Source organism: Mesocricetus auratus, unplaced genomic scaffold (genome assembly GCF_017639785.1).
Source record: "Mesocricetus auratus isolate SY011 unplaced genomic scaffold, BCM_Maur_2.0 Super-Scaffold_4256, whole genome shotgun sequence".
NCBI classification, from domain to species: Eukaryota; Metazoa; Chordata; class Mammalia; order Rodentia; family Cricetidae; genus Mesocricetus; species Mesocricetus auratus.
In genome coordinates, this window is record NW_024429182.1 from 3,834,214 (window position 1) to 3,854,689 (window position 20,476).

At 46.9% G+C, this 20,476-nt stretch overlaps 1 protein-coding gene across 7 annotated transcripts; it reads right to left on the reverse strand.

Annotated features, from left to right (window-relative positions):
- Positions 1-334: 334 nt before the first annotated feature.
- On the reverse strand, positions 335-20,100 carry LOC110341621. 7 transcript variants are annotated; one of them, XR_005876019.1, is made up of 6 exons: positions 19,994-20,100; positions 16,760-18,532; positions 16,105-16,292; positions 8,521-9,706; positions 1,111-1,265; positions 335-870 (listed from the first exon to the last, which is right to left on the reverse strand). XR_005876019.1 is itself a non-coding variant. In XM_040742289.1 (3 exons), the coding sequence occupies exons 1-3, from the start codon at positions 3,843-3,845 to the stop codon at positions 506-508; spliced, it is 699 nt and encodes a 232-aa protein (XP_040598223.1). In that variant the 5' UTR covers positions 3,846-3,877; the 3' UTR covers positions 335-505. The 7 variants fall into 7 exon arrangements, 1 of the variants encoding a protein (XP_040598223.1); XR_005876011.1 differs by having other exon boundaries at positions 8,521-9,743; XR_005876020.1 differs by lacking the exon at positions 16,105-16,292.
- Positions 20,101-20,476: the final 376 nt, after the last annotated feature.

Sequence of the window (20,476 nt, forward strand, 5' to 3'; positions counted from 1 at the left end):
CCCACCACCGATGGCTTAGATAACCATGGGGAGAAGCTTTAAGCTTTAGAAACTTCCTGAGTCTTGTAAAGTTTATTTATTCCTGATTCTTATGAACACCCCACTTCCCTCTAGTAAAGAATGCTTCATTTGGAAGATATAACCACAAAATAGTGATGATAATGATGAGGAAGAGGAGGAGGAAGAGGAAGAGGAGGAGGAATGTGAACATAAATGAGGCTAATTTGACCATGAGCACAAGACTAAAATAGAGGCAGCAGTGCTATGGGAATCCCCAAAAGCAATTCAGGCTAGACTCATGAGAAAGACTTGGGGTTCAGAAAACTTCTCACACTCACGGTTAAAGCTTGTATTTTAAAGGGTACACGCAAGAGACAAAGCAGAGGATGAAACCATCTCAGGCTTCCAGCTTTGTCTTTCCGTGGAGGTGCAGGCACAGGATTTAACTCTCCTACACGAAGATGAAAGCATTGTCTGGGAACTCATCTGAGCCGTCGTCCGGGATTTATGGCAATCGGTCACGTAGAGAAGTTTTCTGCATGACTGACCTTACACGTTCCGTGTCTGCACACCAGAGGTCAAAATGATGCCGCAGCAGCCTGAGGCCTGAGACATACCATTATGTTCTTGTCAAATGGGATATGCCGGTGCTCAGGAGTTGACTCTCCCAAGGGCCAGGCTTTTCGTGGAATGTTCAGGGCTTGAGTACACCAAGCTTTCTGGGTTAACCCTTTAGCACACAGGAGAAGGACTGGCACCGTAGTTCGTTGCCAAAAGAGCTGGGAGGTTCATGCCTACAATGCCAGCTCTCCAGAGGCAGAGGTAGGAGGGTCACAAATTCAAAGCAAGCTTAGACGACCATGTGAGATTCTGTCTCAGAGAAAAAAAAATGACAAGCAATAATAATGTAATTTGGATAATATCTTTTATGCCCAAAGGAACTGAAGGTAGATTCTGCAAACTATAAATAAACATTAGCAAGATTCTAGAAGTTCCTAGAAAGATAATTGTATATGAAAAAGAAGCAGTGATTATAGTGATCCAGGTTGGGGCTAATAGTCCAATAGACAGTTATAGGGAGACTCTGCCAGCAGGGCAGTGGTGACTCACCGTAAGTAAATGGAATCCATCCCTGCTTTGGAATTCGGCAAACACACAGTGAGTTTCCACTGCTGGATGTAAATAAGAGGCACCGTGCTACACGCAGACCTCCTCCTGAATGAGTCGTGGCGCACGAACACACTTCCTCCTTGAGAGACTGGAGCCTGAAGGAAATCAGTGGCTATGATGTATTTATGTTTAAGAAAGCTGTATGGAGGTTTGTCGTGATACTCTCACGATCATGATGGTGGGTAAGAAGGGGTAGACGGAGCAGTTTGAGGGAAAATAGCATGCTTAACAGACTAATGTCATCTACAAGAGATTTCTAGTGTTGTGTGACAGGTAGCGTCAGGGTCCTGTCATGATCCAAGTTTTGAGTATTGCTGACTTGGACAAGAATGAGGATGATGTGTGTACATTGTTTGACCTTGGCAAGAAGGCGAGGAAAGAGAATAAATACACCCGAGAATGGAAAGGTAGATAAATTCTGGGCTCTAACCATGTGTTGCCCGCGCAGTGATTAGCACGAAAACTTGGTAAACCCACTTGGAACTCATCTAACCACCTGAGTGTAGGGGGAAACTTAGGACTCCGCCACTAGCCACCTGGCGCTCTAGAGACGCATACGGATGTGGTAACGAAAGGACAGAATGGAGCTGCTAACCAAATCCACTTTGGGCATGACTAGAGACGTTTATGGATGTAGGCGGTGAACTACGCCGCTAGCCAGGCCCACTTTTGGGCGTGGCTAAGGGCGTGTACGGAGGAAGGAATAAAAGTCCAAGCAGCAGAGCCTCTGGCCCTCTTTTCGGCTTCCAGTTGGGTAGCAGGGAAAACTACTCAACTCATCTGGGTTGCTCATTTTCTCTTGTAATTTCTACAATAAAGAGTTGCCTATGCCCTCAGCAAGCGTGCCGTTTATCGTTGCAGCATCACCTGAGAAATAGTGTTGCTGTATAATGATGGCCAAACTGATGTCTAAAAGCCATAAGCAGTTATAAAGGCCCCAAAACTGAGGAATGACAGTTGATAGAACCAAGGTTTGCTGCAATCAAAGTCTATAATGTTCCAGTACCCATGCAGACAGGCAGGAAAGACAGTCAGTAATGTTCTAGTACCCATGCAGACAGGCAGGACAGACAGTCCATAATGTTCTAGCACCCATACAGACAGACAGGACAGACTGGATCAGATTAGATGCAGTACAGATATACCCACAGGGTCCTGGAATATGAAAAAAACAATTTTCATGGGCATACCATAGAAAGCATAGCTTAGAATCAACTATAAAATAAGATCATGGATTTTCAGACTAAAATGGGTGATTTAGATGGATATAAAAGAGCTACCAGATCAGCTAATGCCATGTTTTCTCTTTCTCTATTTCTTCTTCCACGCCTTCTTTCCCACCCCATCTCCCCTCCCTCCCTCCCTTCCTCCCTCTCCTTCCCTCCCCCTTCCTCCCTAACCTTCCCTCCTTCACCATTCCTCCATTTCTTTCTTGGCTTTTAGAACAGGATTGTGCTTGAACTCAAAGCAATCCTCCTGCCTCAGCCCCCAAGTGCTGTGGTTATATTTGGGAGCGACTATGTCTGGCTGTAATCTTGGAAGCAACAACAGAATTGTGTCCATCTGGGAGGTGTTACTGGACCCTGAATACAGGGCCGACTTGAGGTAATCTTTTATATTTTCTTTCCGTCTCAAAGCGTCTTTCTCCTCGGCCCGATAAGACCGTGTGATCCCCCAGGAAGGAATTCTGGGAGCCAAGTGTAGCAAGTCAAAAGGTTAGGGTGTCAGTGAGTTCCCACCCGGGACTGGTTTGATGCCTCTCTTTGCTGAGGTTTTTGCATTTGAGATGAAGGACCCAGGAGGCAAGCGTCCAGATAGCAAGGGGAGTCCTCATAAGCACAGAAACATCCCGCCACTGGCCAGGTCCCGCCAGGCCTGACCTGCATTTTCTCGACAATTTGTACCATTGAGTAATAACAACGCCAGCTGACGGCCTCCTGGTCCATGTCCACGAAAACGACGCCATGCTGCTGCTTCAGCTCACACAGCCCACCCGTCGGAGGGCATGTCTTCATATTTGTGCACAAAGGGAAACGAGCTGCCCTCCGGCCAGCTAGCCTCTGCATGCGCATGCCCGTGCACTCGTGCGTGCTCTTGCGTGCCTGCCACAGGGGTGTGTCGGGGTCAGAGGACGCCTCCGAGCACTGACTGGTGTGGGCTGCCGTGTCCAGCTCCACATGGGTTCTGGGGATCTGAACTCGGGGCCTCTGGTCGGTGCAGCAAGTGCCTTACCCACTGAGCATCTCCCGCACACTGTTACTGCTGCGAAGAAGACGCGAGACGTAAACGGCTTTAGGAAAGAAAGACTGACTTGGGCTCACGGTTTCGGGTGACTCTCGGGTCACACGCAGCCTCCCGACTCTATTCAATGGGTAGAAGATGGTGGTGAGAGCCGAGAGTGTCACCACGAGTAGTCCAGCCTCATGGAGACCAGAAGAGAGGGGCAGGGGCGAGGCTCCCTTAGTGACCAATGGCCTCTCTGTGTGCTGTGAACATACGCTTCTCTTATTGGTAGATGGATAAAGCTGTTTCATCCAATGGACGGGCAGGATGTAGCCAGGCTGGAAGTATAGGAGGGGCTGCCAGACTAGGAGAAGGCTGGAAAGAGGAAGGGAGACAGTGAGTCTCAAGGGAGACGTCATGTAGTTAACCAAGGAAGCGAGAGGCTTGCACATCACCAGTAAGCCAAGACCGTGTGGAGGAGATACACAGATTAATAGGAATTGGTAAATAATTAAGAGAGAGAGCTAGCCGATAAGAAGCCTGAGCCATCAGTCAGTTTATAATTAATAAAAGCCTCTGTGTGTTTATTTGGGATTAAGCTGCTTCGGGACCGGGTGGGACAGAAACTTCCTTCAACATACTTTCTCTAGTTAGGTCATGCTTCCTAAAGTTTCCAGAACACATCAAAACAGTGCTGCCAACTGGAGACCAAGTGTCCAACACCTGAACCTTTGGGGACGATATGTCCCATCCAAACCATAACCAGCTACCCTCCCCTCATTAAAATGGGTATGGAAAGCTCTAACAGGCAAAGAAATAGAAAAGAGGGCATATGGTTCAAAAACATCCAGGACCGTAAAGCTCTTATAAGGTATAAAATAAGACGATTTGAAATTTTAGCTTTGGGGGCCCTTGAAGAAATGCCTACAATGACTCCCAGGCTCCCAAATCTATTCATTCAGAAGGCACAAAGCATCCACAGCAAAGCACACGTCACCCGTCAAAGGATTTGAGAGGTGATGGAAAAGTCTCACAGTAAACAAACATGAACGACTGCGCGGCAAAGAAACGGCCAACAGGCGAGTTTGAGACCAGCGTGGATTATGAGAGCTAGTTCCAGGACATCCTCCAAAACCCTCGGTCCTCAGAGAACGACGGAGAAGATGGGAGCAGCTCTGTCCCCTGAGACCCCGGATCTCCTTGAGGAGGGGGACAGATGGGGACAGCCATGGCAACTGGGACAAGACTTCCAGAAGGATCCATACCCAGACCTCGAGGCTCGAAGGAATCTGGCCACCAAACTTGACCTGATGGAGGAGGAAGTTGAGACGTGGTTCATTCAGCACTGCTTGGAGAAGGAGAGATGCGGTGAGCTCTAACACAGCAGACTGCCCGCCCGCCCTGACACCTATCCCTATCCCTCTGCTTACCACAGAGGCGACCACCTCAGGCTGCCTTTGATGAGACGCAGGACTCCCAGGTCCAGGGCCATTCCCATTAATTCCTGGGAGTCCTCAACCAGCTCATCCTGGGATCAACACCCCAAGTCGCAAGGGCTAAGAAGCTACAAAGCCAACTTAAGAAAGATTTGCCAGGGCCTGGCTGACAGATTCAGACTGACAGAAACAGACATTAAGACCCACAAGAAGGCCGGGCGGTGGTGGCGCACGCCGTTAATCCCAGCACTCGGGAGGCAGATGCAGGCGGATCTCTGTGAGTTCGAGGCCGGGCTGGACCGACAGCCTCCGAAACAATACAGAGAAACCCTGTCTCGTAAAACCAAAAAAAAAAAAAAAAAAAAAAAAAAAAAAAGACCCACAAGAAGAAGCTCAAGCAGTTGTCCAAGGCCCATGGGAAGAAGGCGGAGACACGGTGACGGGGTGTCGGCTAAATCGAGGAGCAGAGGGAGGGACGAGCTTTCTTGCCCATATGCCCCTGTGTGCAGGTGCCGCATGCAAGAAGACTGTCAGGGGCAACTGGGCAGGACCCCTGGAGTCCTCCCCAAAACACCAGCCCGGAGCTCCCTGAAACACGGAAGCCTTGTAGAGTCTCAGTCTCTCTGCAAGGCACCAAAGCACAGGTGACAGGTCACCCGATTTCTGAAGAGTGTGTCATGGTTCAGCTCTCCGCTCGCTCTGGGGTCTGGGGGTGACAGCCTCCTACCTCGCACATTTTGGGGAGTTCTGATTTTGTATTGTGGATGGTTTGCTCCTGGCCTGGGACTTTAACCTCCCAGGTGCCAGACTATGTGATAAATATTGTGATTTCATTGTTTGGGACTTTTTTTTCTATTCCTGTGTGATTTTTTTTCATGTAACATTCAGTTTTGTTTTTTGTTTTTTTCACTCCTTTGAGGGCAATTCATGCACCACCTTGTCCTAGCATTGGCTTTCTTGTTGCTGTTGTTAAATGTTAATTAATTCAGCTTGCTTTTGATGGGAGGGGCTCTTGGGCTTTCCTGCCCATCTAATGTAGGTCTATAACAAAGCTAATCATAGAAATTAAAAAAAAAAGAAACTGCCAACACAACCCCTCCATGATATGGTTAAGGCTTTTATTGTAGATACCAGAGAGGGAACAGCCAGAGGCGCCTGGAAGGGTCCAGAACAGATAAAGGCTGGACATGGCCTGCAGACAAGATGTGGCCAGGGCTAGGGCAGAGGGAAAGAATAGCGGAAAAAGAGAGAGTGGAGCACAGCCACATAACCATAGCGAGAGAGAGAGAGAGAGAGAGAGAGAGAGAGAGAGAGAGAGAGAGAGAGAGAGAGAGAGAGGGAGAGGGAGGGAGGAAAGGAGGGAGAGACGTAGGGTGGGGGGTGGAGGGTTCTGACAATATCCAGGGCAGGGGCAAAAACCTTTCCTTTATAGAGAGAACGAGCAGGTGTGTGTCTGGGAGGAGGCAGGCCTGCCTGCAGAGGTTAGGAGCCAGGGTGCTAAAGCGGAGACCTTGAGGTGTACAACGGGTACTTGGGATGCTGAGGGGGCTGGAGGCCAGCATGGGCTTTGGTGTACTGATAGGAACCACGTATGTCCCTTCCTCCAGAGGCAAGGGAAATGACTCCTCCTGGCAGATGGGAACCAGTTTCACATGTTCCTGAATGCTGGCTACTACCTAACCACCAGAAACCCTTCTATAGCCCAGTATCAGCTCTTTTCTGGATATTTGGACAACCTGAGAGATCTAACAGCTACGGATATTGAGTTTTCATTAATTTGTACATGTAGTGTACATACTTTTTAATTTAATTTAGTTTTTATTTATATGTATCTCTGTGTGTGTGTGTCTGTGTGTGTGTGTGCGCGCGCGCTTCCTGGAATCAGAAGAGGGACTAGGACTTCTGCAGCTGAAGTTCCAGGTAGTTGTGAACCACCTGGCATGGTGATGTGGAACAGCTTGCATCCTCTGGAAGAGCGGCAAGGGTTCCTAACCACTGAGCAGTCTCTCCAGCCCCCAACACCTTTTTGATATAAACAACATCCATGTATTAGGTTGAAAATACCACATATTAGACCAAACGGGCTGGTGAAATGAAGCATCTCTTTGATAGATTTTGTTTGAATGTTTTTTGTCTTCTCATTTTCATATGTTTACCACACACCTGCTTGTTGCTGGGCACAGAAAGTAACTTACAAATGGGCCAACCCCGTGTGCCTACCGGACCATTTTAATAAAGAACTTGGATGAAGTGCCATGAGTACTATGTTTTAAGTCGGCTCTGAGGACTTGGAATGTTTAAAACCACTCTGTATTCCACATTCTGGAGACAACGTACAAATCGTCTCCATTGATTAATCTACATTATCATGAGCCAGGGAAATGTCTCTCTGTGACTTCAGTTTTCTTTAAGCGTTTAATAATGTTCTCCACTTGAGAACGAGTTAGGGCTGGCCTGGGAGATGCAGGTGATGGATGTTTCCCATTACCACGTTGAACGAAACCCTCTTATTTAGCATGGCCTGCCTGGAGGCTGAGAGAAAGACATTGCCCTCAATCATTCATTATCTCAACTCCTGAAGGCTCCGACCCTCCCTATTACTACTTAATTGAATTTAGAAAAAGCATAATCTGCCTTTTTAATATCCTGCATATTTTTAAATGTGAGGTTGATTTAGGGGAAGGATGGAGAGAGCTTGGATGTTTCTACTGGCCTGTAATTGGGTATCTATTCCCGCTGAGTGTTTTAGCCAATTTGGAAATTAAAAATGTATCCTTGTATTTGGAGCAAGGCATATTTAAGTTTCTAGATTCTTATAGTTAGCTGTTAAGTGTAGACATGTTTCATTTTTTAAAAAAGCTTGCATATGACTACTAAAATTAGGTTTTATAACTTAACACTGAACTGTGTGTACATTTTTCATTTATGGACTATACAATAGGATTCATAAAGATAAGATCTGATCAATGCCCACAACCTATGTCCACAATAAATGTTACCCTCCCCCTTTTCCTACATTGAACCCTGCACGGTACCAGTCAGCCATGAGCACTTGGGCACGTTTTCTTTCCAGAAGTCAAATTGCTTCTACGTCACAGTTTCCAAAGGGAAAGGATCCAGCCCTCTCCTGGTTCCTTTAAGAACATATGCCAACCCTGGGCTATGGGCTTCTGTCTGTTTCTTAATCTGTAAAACGGAGACTTAAACTTCAGATCTGTTCTGTGGATTGGCTGCGACTCCTCAGCCAATAACCAAACTGATTTATTTTAGGTTACATCCCACTCAACAAATGTGTCTCTGATAATAAATAACTAATATAGAGGGATTGCTCTCTCTCTCTCTCTCTGTGTGTGTGTGCGTGTCTCTCTCTCTCTCTCTCTCTCTCTCTCTCTCTCTGTGTGTGTGTGTGTGCGCGTGCGCGTGCGTGCGTGCGTGCATGTAACAGGGGATGAATTCTAAGTGAAGAACAGGAAATTAAAGCAGGAGAGAGGAGAAAAATTGCTTACATGTTTATCATATGCATCTGTGTGTGTGCTCTGAAGACTTACTGTCTGTGTTTTAATATATGTATTTCATTCCCTATTATAAAGTTGGCAGTCATAACATTGCCCATCTATGTAATTCATCAACAGCAAGACGAGCTTACACGTGAACTCCCGCCTTGATCCACTTGAGTTCATAGGCAGCTTACCTCATTAAGCACCTGTGACTGACATTTACATATTTCATATGCATAAACCGTTCGCTGATCACCAGGAAGGCACATTTAATGCGCACTCCAACTTGCCCTAGACATAGTGTCCTCCGTTGGGAGGTACTTTTCCCTGATGGATGGCTTTGGAAGCAGGCACATTGCCTTCCGGCGTCTCGTCTCCAGCACACCTTGCACAGAATTTGCCAGCGCGCTTTTTATAACCCACCCACGGGAAATTGTCATCTGCAGTGTGACTTCACCAGCCATTCATCCTCCTCCCATTCAGACTTCGAAGGGAGTCGCTCCCAGAGCCTGCTCTCCCCTGGCCTCTGAGTCACCACTGTAGGTCCTAAAGTCACACATAAAAAAGCCATCTTGTATGTTCACGCTGGTCTCTGGAGACAGGGCTGACGGCAAGACTGCATTCTGTCAGCTTTTGCCACAATGGATTCGTGCTTTTTACCAACCAGGGGAAGATCAACTCTATCGACTCCAAGGAAGGCGTTGCTGTTCGCAGACGTTTCTGTAGACAGGACACAACCCTGAAGATAAGGGGAGAGCATGTGTGGTTTTGCCGTCTTAAACATGTTGTCACCCAGGGCGTGGGTAAGGAATTCTTTTGAAATCTTTTCTAAAATAACATTTTCTGCTGGCAGCAGTGTTTTATCACCCGTTGCAGTAATTGTCTCTTTAAATGCATGGCTTCCCTGAGAAGCCATGAATAAGCCAGTTCTGATTCTTGGGCACATAAATTGTCCAGAGTGTCTCTTCTAAGTACCAGATTATATGACTGTACTCTGCCCTAAGAAGAGTCTGAAAGAATCATCCCCTTGCATTACTCTCTGACATACTCTACCACGGTAGGCTGAAGGACGGAGCGCTCCATCAATGTGCGACGGATAAATCGCACCACTTGCAAGGGTCTTCAACATTTGCCGCTGAGTCCTGTGGTCACAGCTGCCGCCGGCTTCAACAGTATGTCCATACTCCATTTATTTTACTTCCTGAGAGACAATGTAAGTTAAAACCTAGGAAACATCTTCTTCTCTCTCTAACTTCATGGTCATTGCCGACTAATTGGTTATTTGCCAAACATCCCTGAAGAAAGACTTCGTTGAGCACACGCAGTTCTAGGGAAGGGGTTCTTCCAGTGTATCCCATGACCACAGGTATGGCCAGAGTCCTGGGAGGAAAACGTAACACGTTCTGGAGCATCGTGACTAGAAAAATCACATTGGAAAAATCACTGACGTGACTGAAGTACCATGTATACACTCCCACATGGTGACCAAAACCAATCCTGCTCGAGCTATATGTAGTGAAGGGGACGGCAGAGTGTCCCAGATAATATGCAAGGGCTCTTCTCAGGGCAAGGCACAGACACATAATCTGGTACTCTCAAGAGGCACCCTGAATGCCTGATATGATAAGATACCTACTGACACTTGTAATTATGCATATGTGCATATGTGTGTGTGGTCATGTGTGCATGGGTACAGGTGCAATAATAGGCTATCAGACAGCACAGATCCCCTGGGCCTGGAGTTACAGGCTCATGTGAGCCTCCTGGGGTGGGTGCTGCAAACTGAACCCCAGTCTTCTGTGAGAGGGGTACAAGCCTGTAACTGCTGCACCATCTCTGGAACTCCCAGAATGATGATTTTATAAATTATATATATGTATATGTACATATACAAACATATATATGTATATATATGCATGCTAGCACAGAAGTGAAAACTGAAATTCCCAGGCCCAATGCTGTACTTACTGTCGTCATTCTCTGTCGCAGACGCTAAGATTCAGATTCTACCTTCATCGTACCACTCACCGAGACGATTCTGCCATCCTGCAGAGCGGCTCTGGGCAGCATCGACTAAGCCGAACCACTGTATTTTTTTTTTTTTTTTGCTTTAGTGGACTCATGCATTTCAAGTACAAACCTTAATGTACTGTGGTCTAACCGAGATGCCCACCCTACTACGGAAACCTCTCTTCGGCAGAGGAATAGCAATCCCTGTTAGTGCCACGGTAAACATCACCCGCCCAGAGCTCAACTTTTCCTTTATAGACTCAGAATATTAGCGGCTAACATGCGCAGGTCTTGGTTCAGACCTGAGTTGAATCCTGTTCTGCTGTTACTAGCTGTGCTTCCTTGGGCAAGGTACTTAACCACTCTGAGTCTTTTTCCTAATCTAGAAAGCAAGATGGTCCAGATGAGTCCCTCTTATAAGATACAAATGGGAAGAAATAAACAAACAAGGACCATAACCATCATTATTTTAACAGCAGCTTAGCAGGGTGTGACAGCGTACATCTGCCACCCCAGCCCTGGGGGAGGTAGAGACCCTAGGATTGGGAGTTCAAGGTCATCCTCAGCTACACAGCATGTTGAGGCCACTCTAGGCTATGTGAGACTCTGTTTAAAACAAATAGAGGCACTAGAGTTATTATAAGGATACAGGCATTATGCTGTCCTTCCCCTGTCACCTGGCAGAATGCACTCGGGCAGTACCCTGGTCAGCCCAGGGTTCCATGGAGGTGCAAAGGACCCCTTTAAGAAAAAGGCCCCGCCCACTTAACGGTCTTTCTGCCAGCTCATCTCTTTTTTTTTTTTTTTTTTTTTTTTTTTTTTTGGTTTTTACGAGACAGGGTTTCTCTGTATTGTTTCGGAGGCTATCGGTCCAGCCCGGCCTCGAACTCACAGAGATCCGCCTGCCTCTGCCTCTCGAGTGCTGGGATTAAAGCATGCGCCACCAACGCCCGGCCCAGCTCATCTCTTTGCTCATCTCTGCTCTCCTCTCTCTCCCTCTCTCTTCCCTTTCCCACTGTTCCCCTGGGGCAGACAGGACTTTTCCCGTCCTCCCCCCCCTCTCTGTCTCTACCTCTTTTCTCTTCCCTTCCCCCTTCCGTCTCTGTTCCCAGTTGGCCAACACCTACCCCTCCCTTGGCTCCATTTCCCAATAAACTCCATGTGGGTTTGTAGAGTTTTGTGGTTCCTGTTTCATCGCCTGCAGCAGCTGCAGCAAAACAACGGTTACGGCTTGGTGGTTTAGAGCATGTGCTGTGCAAGTTTGTGGACAATAGTTCAAATCCCAGCTCCCATGGAACAAGCTGGGATGATGGGGGATGTCCTTCATTGTGCTGTGAATATGTGTCTCTCTTATTGGTTGATGAACAAAGCTTTTTCAGCCAATGGACAGGCAGGATGTAGCCAGGCAGGAAGTATAGCTGGGCCTACCAGACTAGGAGAATTCTAGGAAGAGGAATGCAGAGAATGAGTCTCAAGGAGACACATGTAGCTGCCGAGAGAGCGAGAGGCTTGGGCATCACTGGTAAGCCAAGACCATGTGGAGATACCCACATTAATAGACAAGGGTTAATAATTAAGAGAGAGCTAGCCGATAAGAAGCCTGAGCCATCAGCCAAACAGTTTATAATTAATATAAGCCTCTGTGTGGTCATGGGACTAAACAGCTGTAGGACCAGGTGGGACAGAAACTTCCGTCTACACTGGGTGGATCCCAGCTTCCGTGTAGAAAAGCAGGTGTGATCTCACGGAACCTGCTGGCTTCTAGCATAGATGATAAAACCTGAACTCTGGGTGTAGGGAGAGAGTCTGCCTCAAAGGAATAGGATAGAGAATAACAAGAGAGTGCACTGGGCGCTCTCCTCTGTCCTCTGCACACACTGGGCGCTCTCCTCTGTCTCTGCACACACTGGGCGCTCTCCTCTGTCCTCTGCACACACTGCAGAGACATGCAGACATACACCAAACACATCCACACATCCAATGTGTCCATGCACACACACACACACACACACACACACACACAACTATATGTAGGAGGAAGTCTATGCCGCCATGAAACATGTGACTTACTAGAGGCGCATACAGATGAGGTAATAAAAGGGCGGTTTACCACACCGCTAACCACACCCACTTTAGGCAGGACTAAAGACGTATACGGCTGGACATAAAGACGTATACGTATGTAGGCAGAACTACGTCACTAGCCAAGCCCACTTTTGGGCATGGCTAGGGGCGTTACTGGGGAAGGCATAAAAGACAGCGCACAGGAAGTCTCGCTCTCTTTTCCTGGAGTTCGGCTTCCGGTCCAGTCGCTAGCGGAGATCTGCTGGGCTTCTCGGGGTTTGGTATCTTGTGAGTAATTTTCTATATAAAATACTTAGCCTTATTTTCAGTAATTGTGTGTCGCGTATCGTTACAGCGTCCGTAAAGCCAACAGTTTGGTGTCGGAGCGGGATTGGAATCGGGACCCAGGGCTTCTCTCGGCCCGACCAGGCACACGTGGACTCTCCTTTCGCTAAGTTCCTCACTACTTCGCTCGGCAAGGCACGATTCCTGCCGCCAGGAACCAGCACCTTCTACCTGCCGGTAAGGTTAGGCGGAATTCCAAGGTTTCTCTCGCGTCCACGTGCTGTTTTACTGGCGGCCAGCTGACTCCGGCCACGTGCTCTTTCGCTGGCAGCCTGTTGATTTTGGTCTGAATTACTCCATTGGTAACAAACGTAACTGCTTTATACAATGTCAACAGCTAACACTATGATGCAGGATGTTAAGAATTTTCTTGGTTTTTGTATGGATGGGATTTTAGAAAGGGTTGAGGACCTACCTGAAAGGTACTTCCTACCCACGATGGTGACTATTAGCTTCATAATCAATATAATTTTGTTAATGAAATGGCTCAAAAATAGGAATAAACTTATACAGGTCATGCAGTCATCGCAGGATAGTTTTGAAATCTTAATACAAAGGATTCAGGAAATGCAAAATTCATTGCAGGAGAGTAAGAAAGGGTTGGTAGAAAATATTCAGGATATTAAAAATGATAATGTAGGTCTGACGAACAGGTTTAAAGAGACGGAACACAAAATTGAATTATTTTCAGGAAAAATGTGTTCCATAGATAGAATTGAAAAATTGGAACATAATGTGGAAACATTTAACGACAAACACGGTTCCATGTTTGATGATTTCACTAGCAAATTACAAAGACTGGAACATAAAATTGAAATGCTAGCAGAAAAGAATTGTTCCATGTCTGAGAGCAATGGTAAACTAACTGATAGAATATCATTTGTTGAAGGCAGTTTACATGCTATTGAGGTACTTGCTAAGGATGAGAATATTAGAAATTTGGAATCACATGTAAATGATGAATGTAAAAAAATGAAAGATTCCATGACATCCTTAGAAAATCATTTGTCCCAAGAACTTCAAGAGCTCAGAGAAACAATGATGAATAGACTGCAGGATTTAGAAGACGCTCAATCTGATACTTCAGAATCAGAAATACAGGCAACAGGTCAGGACAGGAGTTTCCCAAAGCTTCTCAAATGCCGGAATGATTTCCCTAAGGTTGCTATGCGTTCCCCTATGGTTTTTCCAGTATCTGTATCAGAAAAACCAGCAACGAAAAAACAATCAAATGGTCCCATTGCTTATCACTGGGAGCCTATACAGATGAAGGATCTAAAAAATATTAAGGAGGCCATTGTCATGTATGGTCTTCATTCTCCCTTTGTCAGAGAGCTCCTAACCTCATGGGCTACTGTAAATAAAGTAACCCCAAAAGACTGGGCCCAATTAGCCTCTGCAGTGCTCGAAAATTCTTGCCAAATTCAATGGAGAGCTTTGTGGAGGCAAGAAGCAAAAGCAATTGAGATTCAGGAATTGCAGAACGGTCATGAAGTACCCCAAGACAAGATTCTTGGGGAGGGTCCTTACACTGACACGCAGGTTCAATCTGCATATGATGAGCACATGTTGTCTTTGTGCCGTACAGCTGCTTTAAATGCCTTGGATAAGGTTTGTGAAACAGGAGAGATAATGCAACCCTACACCAAGGTATTACAGGGCCCAAGGGAAAGGTTCACTGAATTTTTAGAGAGATTATCCAGAGCAGTAGAGGTACAGGTAGCGAACCCAGAATCCAGGCGTCTCCTTATAGAATCTTTGGCGTATGAGAACGCGAATCCTCAATGCAGGCAGGTAATTTGGCCATTAAAAATAAGATCAGCGCCATTGGAGGAATGGGTTCTGCATACAGCGAACCTGGAATGTAAAAGTCAGGATATAGGAGCTTGGGTAGGTGAAGCTATTTCTACAGGTTTGAGGAGGCACCAAAGCCGCCGGCGCCCGCCCCCCCCGGCTCATCTCAGCAGGAAGTAGTTTTGAGAATTCCACGCCCCCTCTCCCTACTATTGATATTATAAGTTTACACCTGTTAGTGTTAGTTTTCAATTATTTTAGAGTTGGGATTGGAAGGAGGTGTTCATATTTGGGTGTTTCTTTAAGATAAGTTTAGGTTTAGATAGAATAGATGTTTGATACATTTTGTTCATGGACACAAGTTAGTTGTCCTTTTTTAGACTAAAAGGGGAATTGTAGGAGGAAGTCTATGCCGCCATGAAACATGTGACTTACTAGAGGCGCATACAGATGAGGTAATAAAAGGGCGGTTTACCACACCGCTAACCACACCCACTTTAGGCAGGACTAAAGACGTATACGGCTGGACATAAAGACGTATACGTATGTAGGCAGAACTACGTCACTAGCCAAGCCCACTTTTGGGCATGGCTAGGGGCGTTACTGGGGAAGGCATAAAAGACAGCGCACAGGAAGTCTCGCTCTCTTTTCCTGGAGTTCGGCTTCCGGTCCAGTCGCTAGCGGAGATCTGCTGGGCTTCTCGGGGTTTGGTATCTTGTGAGTAATTTTCTATATAAAATACTTAGCCTTATTTTCAGTAATTGTGTGTCGCGTATCGTTACAGCGTCCGTAAAGCCAACAACTATACATAACAAATGACAGCTCACTAATCAGGAGCCCCTTTGGGGCAAGCTGTTGCACATAAAAACACATCTTTTTTTTCTCTGCATATGCTCCAGCATGCACAAGGTTCTCTCTCTCTTTAATGAGTCTCAGAAAGTGCTTCATTACGTAAGTCGCTGGAACTGGAAGGGATGGGGTGTTCATTCCTTGGCCCGGTATCCAATGAGGGATTAAAGTGGGGTCATTCTCTCTCACAGGATAGCCCCTGGACTAACTGCCAGTCAGTGGCCACTTAATAACATGGCCAGCATCACCCCAGGTGGAGACAGCATGGGGCAGCAAGACTCAGGGGGCACCCTCATTTCGTTGGGGGCCAAAAAACAATTCCATAGCTTGATGTCATCTTAAAAACTAGAAGCTGTCTGCGGCTTCTAAAAGAGACCCACTCAGCAGGTCTTTGTGAACAAGTAGAGCATGTCGAGGATCCTGGGTCTGGAGAGTTGGCTCCGTGGTTAGGAAGCACACAGCTCTTGTAGAGGACTCGGGTTCAGATCCCAGCATCTACCTTAGGCAGCTACAACTGCCTGAAATTCCAGCTCTGGTGGATCTAAAACCCTCTTCTGGCCCCCACAGGCAACTGCACTCATGCACACACACACACACACACACACGCACACACACACGCACACACACACGCACACACAATTAAAACACAAATAAAATCTTTTTAAAAAAGGAGTGTCAGTGACCAACAAGTAATCCGACTACAGAGCCAAACTTACACTGAACACAGAGTGACCACGTAGGCGGAGCAAGGTTGTTTGTCACGTGCTCAGCTCTGCTGATGGAGACCACGGTAGGCACACGGTTTGTTTCCTCCAATGGCGTCAGTCATTTGGTACACATTCTTAGACCATGCTCTTTTCTCAAAAACTGACTATCTGGTCACAGACACGATAGGAAACTGGCTCTGCAATTACAGACATAAAACCTACTGCTGGGCATTTGTGGGCAGTGGCTCATTTTTTTTTTTTCAGACGATGGCCTTCTCTCCACTCCCCACTGGTAGGAAGGGTGTGCCACAGGGCAAGCTGTGTTCTAGAGTCTACAGAAGGAAACAGGCTTGGGCCATTCTCGGTGTCCCCTAGGAGTTAGCAGTGCCCCCCCACCCTCCTTTTTCTCGCACTTACACAAAAAGCCCTCCTGTGGTTTTTAAGGAACTACTTAACTCGGTGCTTCCAGTAAGAGAACAGCTCCACCTTTTTTTTTCCTGAGGTTGAAGCAAAACATTCGCACAACCTCGATGGCCGTGCTCTGTGCCGTGAGAATACTTAGTGTGGCAATTACTTCTCTGGGTAGAGGTGATGATGACTGCTGTTCTCCAAAGCGACTCCCATTTATTTCTAGGAATGAGTAGAAGAAAATGCACAGGCTTACCTTTGCAACCAGAAATCAGTCCTCATTTCCAGGAAGCCCTCCAGTTCCCATCATATTGAATTCCGCAAGTTCCTTGTCACCCTTTAATTGGGAGTTCTGAAAAATTAATTCTTCGATTGGATACAAGTTTCTAGGATGTTTAATCCTGGAAGCTGATGAACTCCAAGGTGTCTAATAAAGACCTTCTCCCCTGCAGCACATTAAATATTTGTAAGCGCTGGCATGCTGCATGCCTCATTAGCAATGTACAGTGTGATGTTTCATCTCGCATGTCTGCAGAGCTCGGCCCATCACGGCGAGAGTGCAGACAGACAGACGGAGGCTGGCTGACATTAGAAGAGTCAGGCTGCCCAGGGGAAAAGGAATGAGTGAGATTTTACAGTCCTTTGATTTCCTCCAGACTCTGTGGGGCTTTGATTCCTGGTTTAAATTTGTAAGATTTATTATAATTCCTCTTGCAAATAAAAACACTCGTTTTTCTCCAAGCAGTAATCCCCCTAATTAAGAACGGAGGAAGCAAGTCCTGGGACACAATGAAATGTAGCACTTCAAGAGCCTTCAAGGAATTATCAGTGTAAACAACTGGCTGTTCTAGACCAGCGATGAATCTTTGCACGTCCTGGCAAGACATAAGAGAGAGGATGCCCCCTACAGCCGTCTCCCTCGTCAGCGACAAAGACAGAGATGAGGGCCCCGCCCTGACATACGGACACACGATTCATTCGGAGTCAGTTATGAAAACCCGTAGGCAGGATTTGGCTGAAGCTGTGATGGACCCCAGATGTGTTCCTTAAACTGCTCAAGTAAAGCAATAGCTACAGCCAAGGTCACTTTTCATTTTCTAGTGATCTCTGGACACGCCCCGAGGGGGTCACTTCGAGTGTGCCCCCGGTGACCCTTTGCGGACCTTTGGATCTGATGTAGGACTTCAAAACAGGAACGTGTTCAGGGTGGTTTCACATTGTCCGGCAGATAATCCAAATACATATCCTTTTTTCCTCCGCATTGCGTTCCTCACAGGGAGGCCTCGGCGGCCGGCTCACTGCCCTACCAGACTGATGCAGCAACACAAGTGTTTCCAGCCGTTGGCATCTGGGGCATATGTCTCTAGGTTCTTAACCTCTGGTCCAAAGAGTTGGAAATAAGGGCCCGCACGGGTTCTCAAGGGATGCAAGACAGTTGAAACAAAGCGATATGGGCTGAGTAAGGAAAGCCATGTCAAGACTGACAGCAGCCGCCCGTGTGAGGTGTTCGGGAGCACCGAAAGCTGCCAGGAGCAAAATTACAGCCGTGAAGTAGAGATGGAAGCAATTGTATGGTTGGGGTCACCACAGCACGAGGAGCGGCATTAAGGGGTTGCGGAGTTAGGAAGGGTGACAGCCACTGCTTCGGCTGTTTGGCTAACCCTGGAAGCCTTATTTATGCAAAGTTGGAGTAACTGATAACAACCCAAGTCAGTGGCCCTTGCTCACCGAGTACTTGTGAGTCACATGAGAGCTGAGACTCACACAGAGCGGTCCTAAAGCCTGGCCTAGTGAGCCAGTGACTGAGAGGGGACCTCTTGACTAAGGACGATTGACCTGCCAATAGACATTGTGCCGAAGGTTCAGACGCGAGGCTGGGACCACGTGAGCAAGGGGAAGCTCCCGAGTAGTCAAGAGAAAGAACGGCCAGAAGGTAAGAGTTCCCGCTGCTGCTCCCAACTCCTCGCCTGCAGCAGTTGCTTTCTTCAGTGGCAGAAAATAAAAAAGAGCAGTTTCTCCAGATGAAGAACTGTAGAGGAAGTATGAAAACCATAAAGAGAAAATGAAAACCCACACGGGATAAGAATTCAGCATCTTAGCAAGCTTTCCCTAGTTGCCCCAGATTTACTTGCCTTTTATATTTTTGTGTTGATGGATTTATCTTATTCATTTTCTTCTAATATCATTTGTTCTACAAATATAGGGTATGGGAGAACCTGCATACTCTGTCTGCCTGCCTGTCTGTCTGTCCATCCCCATTCTGTCCATCCCCATCCATATCTCTCTCTCTCTCTCTCTCTCTCTCTCTCTCTCTCTCTCTCTCTCTCTCTCTCTCTCTCTCTCTCTCACACACACACACACACACACACACACCTAGCACTGTATGTGCTCAGTAGACATATTAGAGGCTGAATACGTCCCATGACCTTGTCTTCAGTCCCTACCTAGACACTCCTGTGCATACAGCGACTGCTCAGTCGGCTCCAAGAAAAATACTTGAGGATAATTATGGCAAATATAAAGATGAATTATTAAATACAATTTGAATAGTTCTTTGATCCTTCAAATTAGATAAATGGGCAGGGGGCAGAGACATGGCTCAGCAGTTAGGAGCACTGGCTGCTCTTGTAGGGGAACACAGGTTCAGCTACCGGCACCCACACGGCAGCTCACAACTGTCTGTAACTCCACTTTCAGGGGACCCAGCACCCTCTTCTGACCTCTGCAGGCGCCAGGCCTGTACACGGTGCACAAACATACATGCCAGACAAACACTCATCCTCATAAAATAAAAAAAAATAAATCTTACTTAAAGGAAGCTAAAAGGCAATTTTAATTTAAAAAGAACTGTTTCCTAGGAAATAAAATCTCCATTCCCATCATAATTTCTTTTAGGAAGTAATGAGGAATGTCCTTCTGTGTATATGTTCCTCTTACTGGATGATGAATAAAACACTGTTTGGCCAATGAGGCAGGGAGATAGTAGGGACGAGGAGACAGGAGAATTCTGGGGAAGGAAGTCAGAGGGAGTGCACCACAGAGACTCCAGGTAGACGCCAAAGGAGTAACAGGTCCGGGCCTTCTCTGGTCAGACAAGACCACGTGGAAATACTTAGACTAATAGAAATGGGTTAATAATTAAGACAGAGCTAGCCAATAGGAAGCCTGGCCGTCAGCCAACAGTTTTATAACTAATGTAGCATCTGTGTGCTTCTATGGAGCTGGAAGGGTGGCGGGACCTGACAGGACAAGAACCAGCAGCAGCAAGAAAGATCTGCTACAAATGCTGTTTGGGAGCCGAAGCAATATTGGATTAACCAAGAAAAAGTATGGGAAAGCACAGAAAAGGGTAGGCAGGCATTTGAGAGACTCCGCCTCCTTCCTTGTTGCTGCTTTCCTTTCTTTCTTCCTTCTTTCCCTCTTTCTCTTCCTTTTCCCCTCCCTCCCTCCCTCCATCCCTCCCTCTCTCCCTCCTCCTGCCCTTGATTACCTGAGATAAGGTCCCACTAGCTCAGGTGGACCTTGGATGCACTATGTCTTGAGCGCTGATCCTGCTGCCTCCACGGAGCAAGCACTGGTGTTACCGTTGTTGCCACGGTGCACAGACGCACTGGCGTTGTCATGGGCGTTGCCACTGTGCACTGAAATTGTCCTGGGCGCCGCCACTGCACACGGATGTCCTGTCTACTTCCTTTCAGGCACAGTTTCCATTCCTAAAGTCACTTAGACTCAAGTATGAGGGACAGCCAGAGTCCCACCCTTTCGCATGCATTTTTAAGGCAGGGGGATGAAGAGTAAAGGCCAAGAGAGCATACTGGCTGAGGGGGGTCTTCAGAGAGGGCTCCCAGCACCGCTGCTCATCAATTCTCATTGGCATCTCAAATGATCTGTAGCTTCGAAGGAAGCTACAAAATGAGGTCAGGCGCTACCAAAGATATAAGCAAGAATCTTAAAAAGAAAGGGCAATAGACGC